The 4,897-nt window shown below is 47.9% G+C and overlaps 1 protein-coding gene across 3 annotated transcripts in view; it reads right to left on the reverse strand.

Annotated features, from left to right (window-relative positions):
• Positions 1 to 4,639, reverse strand: part of Zfp664 (zinc finger protein 664) — a 28,127-nt gene extending 23,488 nt beyond the window's left edge. For 2 of the 3 annotated variants that reach the window (XM_087577497.1, XM_087577498.1), the window contains exons 1-2: positions 4,118 to 4,345; positions 3,869 to 4,012 (exon numbers count right to left, since the gene is read on the reverse strand). In XM_087577497.1, coding sequence (XP_087433623.1) covers positions 3,967 to 4,012; positions 4,118 to 4,320 — 249 coding nt within the window. In that variant the 5' untranslated portion in view covers positions 4,321 to 4,345 and the 3' untranslated portion in view covers positions 3,869 to 3,966. Of the gene's footprint in view, positions 1 to 3,868; positions 4,013 to 4,117; positions 4,346 to 4,461 lie in introns of those variants that run through there. The other variant, NM_001416822.1, reaches the window with a different exon arrangement.
• Positions 4,640 to 4,897: the final 258 nt, after the last annotated feature.

A 4,897-nucleotide genomic window follows, 5' to 3' on the forward strand; every position in this document is an offset into this window, starting at 1 on the left:
AACACAAAGAGACCATGCTTCAAAATAAAAAACACACAAAAAAATATATAAATAAATATGCACATTATTTCATCATGTAGCTAAAAGGTCCCCAATATAATGTAACCTGGAAAATGTTCCACTGTAGTTTTTATAACTATAAAAGAACAGATTAAGTAGCTCAAAATCCTAATATCCAAAGTCCACAATTCTTAACATTTTCACCAAATGTCTTGTAGACATTTCCATTCACTGGTTTTAATGAGAGATTACTGAATTTTTTGTGTATTTACATAGTACCTACAACCTGATTTTCCTCTACTTAACAGTCATAAGCTTTTAAATATATTTCCTTGGTATACATTCTAAGTGGAAGGATTAGATAGCAAATGTATTATTGCCATTCTACAATTAAACCATTAAGATCATTCTACATATTTTGTGCAGAAAGCTTTTTATTATATTTAGAAACATTTCTTTAATGGCTCCCATGTCAAGAAATAGGAGTACTGTAAGTCTTGATCTATATGGCCACTATAACATAAGAATGTGAATGTGCCACTGGTACTATGCCCCTTAAGCACGGAACGCGATGATGATTTCTCTGTGTTCAATGAGTCTTTCACTGCAAATTATTGCTCATATAGACGTAAGGAAATTCGAATGCACAGAAGGAAAACTGGCTCCCAGTGTCTCCCCGCAGAAGCAATCAGGGCTTCCATGGGCTATTCTGGGTATTTTTCTGTTCTTATTCAAACACATAATTATTTTGTTTTGTATCCTATATAATAGAATGAAGCTTGTGTCCTTGCCTGACTGTCCAGGCTACCATTTCAAAACCAACACACTATCCCCAGTACAAACACCAAGTTTCCCTGCTTAAAATGAGGCTTCTGCTCCATCTTGTCAGAGCTTCATTCACATTGACGTTCCCAGGAGCTGTCAGGGATTTCAGCAAACTTCTTTTTTTTTTTTTTTTTTTTTGGTTCTTTTTTTTTTCCGGAGCTGGGGACCGAACCCAGGGCCTTGCGCTTCCTAGGTAAGCGCTCTACCACTGAGCTAAATCCCCAGCGCCCTTCAGCAAACTTCTAAACTTGCTTAGTCTGATGTTTAAAAAAAAATATTTTCTACATAGTATCACTAATGAAATTTGGACAGCTCTGCATTTATTTTTATTTTATATGTATGGGTATTTTGCCTGCATGTGTACCATGTGCATAGTACCCAAAGAAGGAAAAAACTGGAATTACAGACAGTTGTGAGCTGCCATGAGGGTTCTGGGAATTAAATATGTCCTCTAGAAAGTGTGCCTGTGCATGTGTGCATGCTTGTTTTAAAGTGACCTTTGTGTTAGAAACATAAATCCAATGACAGAAAATGTGCCTGGGATTTGGAAGGCCCTGGCAAGTATTTCTGCTCTTGCTTTTATTGAGTCCTATCTCTTAGAAGGAAAAAACTAGGTCTTATTAAAAAAAAAAAAAAAAAAAGGACCAAGCATCTATTTTGGCTTCACTTTTGCTAGTGGTGTGAATTCACCATGAGCTCTAAGGAGCAGGCTGCCCTTCCTCCAAGAGCTCTAGGAAATGCCAGTGTGGTCTTCCCACTTTCTCTTTCCACCTCACGCCTCCACATTCTGCATGTGGTAACTGGAGAGGCTGTTTAAAAACCACATTTCAAATCTGCCATGCTAGTAATACTACAAGACGTGGCCCGGTCAGGTAATACTCTTTCCCCTTAACCACCTCCAGTGATGCCTTAGCTCCTACAATGAGTACTACTTTCCCTCCCTAAAGGCCTTCCCACATAAACAGTAGGAAAATTACCCCCAACCTCAGCGACACCAGGGCTTACTCATCCCTCAAATCTCAGCTTAATTCTTGCTTTAGGGTTTGGGGAAGTCATTCAGGGTCCTCAATCTAAAGTGTGGTTCTCATTTTTATGCTCTCTTATACTCCAGGTGCTACCTAACTTTCCTAGCAGATGGCCTCATCTGTGACTAGACATGAAGTTCTGGGATTAATCTCTCATCCTTTCTCTCTACAGATTATAAACTCCCAGAGAACAAGGGCAAATTGTTTTCCTTGGCATGCACTCACCTACATCTGAACACAAAACAAAACAAAAAGCACACCTACAAAGGGACCGACTGAATTGATTGTATCTCAAGCTGTTATCCCATTCCATCCCTATCTCAGCTGGTAAAACTTTCTGACACACCTACAAACTCAGTAGGAGTCCCTTTTCCTAAAAGGGACTGAGAAGTAACTCAAATCTTTTGCAGCCACAGGAAAACATGCAGAGAGTGGACAACAGGAAGATATAAGTTTGTTTAAATGTCGAAGTAAGGTTTTAGCTAAGCTGACTGCAGATACTCTGATCCAGTCAACTAATGAATGTGCTTTTTCTTTTTCTTTTTTCTTTTCGGAGCTGGGGACTGAACCCAGGGCCTTGCGCTTGCTAGGCAAGCACCCCAACCCCGAATGTGCTTTTTCTTAAGAATAGAAAAGCATTAGGAAAAACGAACCTTGTAAAATATTCATTAGAAAGACAGCATAGCCACTATGCCATAAAAATTAATTGTAGGGTTGGGGATTTAGCTCAGTGGTAGAGCATTTGCCTAGGAAGCGCAAGGCCCTGGGTTCAGTCCCCAGCTCCGAAAAAAAAAAAAGAAAAAAAAATTAATTGTAACAGGATCAAAACTTAAAAGCTTTAAAGTTGACCGTCATAAGTTATCTACAGTATGTTCATACGATGAAAGGAGAATACAAATTACATGCAAGTGGGTGGGTTTTTTTTTTTTTTTTTGGTTCTTTTTTTCGGAGCTGGGGACCGAACCCAGGGCCTTGCGCTTCCTAGGCAAATGCTCTACCACTGAGCTAAATCCCCAACCCCAAGTGGGTGGGTTTTGAACCACCAGAGCTAATAATCAGGCCGTTTACTGCCTTACACTTTCCAGCTTTCATCTGCATAGTGATCAGACCTTTATAGAAACTGAGGCTCTAAGTGTCCTCCTCAAGGTCACAGGCAAAAGAACAGTTTGCAGTCACCTCAGAGATGCCCTTGTCGTTTCCTAACCAAGGTCCTCCATCATAAATGTTTCCATTCTACAATTAGCATGGCTCTGGGGCTCCCTCCAATAAATTCCTCCTTACACAGAACTGCCACCAGGCTTTTCTGGTTTTGGTTTTTAAGAGCTGCTCTTTAAAATTAAAACTTCAAGTGCTATATCCCCACGAACATGGCTAAACCACAACAGACCCAAACTCTCGAACACCAGGCCCTAGTTCTAAAGTTAAAGCACTAGATGCTAACGTGAGAAAAATGCACAGCTAGTCAGTACTCAAACGTGATGTAAAGCCCTTACATAAGACTTAAAATACGCACCACGTGCAGAATAGTTATCGAGACAGACACGGGCTGATCAACCTGTCATCTGTGACTGCATTCACCTTTACAAGAAAATACCTTTCTCTGCTCACCTACAATTGATTTCTAAATCTTAACCTGTAGGGGGGACAAGGAGGTCACTACTTTTCTGCTCTGGGGAAGTACACGCCTAAGAGTAAGTAGAGATCCCCTTCTAAAAGAGTCCCACCCCCTGAAAACAAAACAAGGTTTAAAGGACACTGCTCCTGGCAAGGGGGCACTGGCTTGGGACTATGATTTCCGATTCCGGGGCTCCTTTGTTGCAACAGGCACACTCTAAACTCCCGATCGGGCAGACGCATCCCCAAGATCGACTTGCCTGGAGTTTGGCCAGAAAGGTCTCACAAAGAAGCCGAGTTCGCGGAGAGCGGCGACCTGGCTGGAGTCGCGACCAGCGCATCTCAAGGGGGAGGCCGGTGCTCGGCGACGGCAGGGGAGTTGTGCCTAGCACTGGCCAGCTTACCTGCCGAGGGCCCGGCCCTGGCGGTGGTCAGACAATGGAGGCGTCCGGCGGCAACAGCAGCAGCAGCCTGGCGCGCTGGGGACACGGGGAGGTCCTCATCACCTGGGCGGGATGCTGGACGGCCTCGGCCGGGACTGTGCAGTGCTGGAGAGGACATGACAGAGAGCCATGCAGCGGACCGCTCTGCGAGCCCCCGCCCCCGCCCCGTGCCCCGTGCCCCGTGCCCCGGCCCGCGCGCGCGGCCATTACCGCTCTCTCCCAGGACCCGCCTGGATGCGCTCCAGGGCGCGGCCCTGGGCTCGCAGAGCTGCGGCGCTCACGCCCGCCTCGGCCCGGACAACAATGGGGCCCGGCCCGGGAGTCCAGCATCCGCGGGGCCTCTTCAGCTTCGTCCCGGCCCGACTAGGGCCTGCACCGCAGCGGGCACCGCGCTGACCTTCTCTCCCCGCCATGCCCGCGGCCCAGGCCCGGCTGAATGATGGGTTGTTTTCCTTTCCTTACTCCCCCGCTTCTCCCGACTCTACCGCCTTCCGCCCCCAAGCCCGCTCGTCGGCCCACGCCCCGTCCTGAAAAGGCAAAAGAGACAAACACACCTAATACGATCGGCCGGTCCAACTCGCTCCCAAGTGTGGCTGAGGAGCGCGTCTAGGCCGCGGACTCCGCGCGCCCACCGGCCTCCTGCTTTCCTCAGGGGACACCTCACAGGTGCGCCTCCGAGCAGCGCGCGCGCGCTCCGCACACCCAGACGCCTCCGGGGGACGGCGCGCGTGCGCACGCGCCAGGCCGGCCAGCCAACTCCATCCCCGGGGAGGGGCGGGGAGAACAAGGAGGGCACCGCACGCATGCGTGCCGGGCGGCTCGCGTCCCCGCCCACACACGCACGCGCGTTCCCTTTCGGCTTCTCCACCCCTCGTTGTCCCCGCCCCACCCCGCCCTGGTTACCCAGGGCAACCGCAGTGCGGCCGCACCTGAGCAGTGCGCTTGCGTGTTACTAACATCCCTCTTTTTTTCCCCCTCATCCTCGCCCTC

Source organism: Rattus norvegicus, chromosome 12 (assembly GCF_021556685.1).
Source record: "Rattus norvegicus strain SHRSP/BbbUtx chromosome 12, alternate assembly SHRSP_T2T, whole genome shotgun sequence".
Lineage (NCBI taxonomy): Eukaryota > Metazoa > Chordata > Mammalia > Rodentia > Muridae > Rattus > Rattus norvegicus.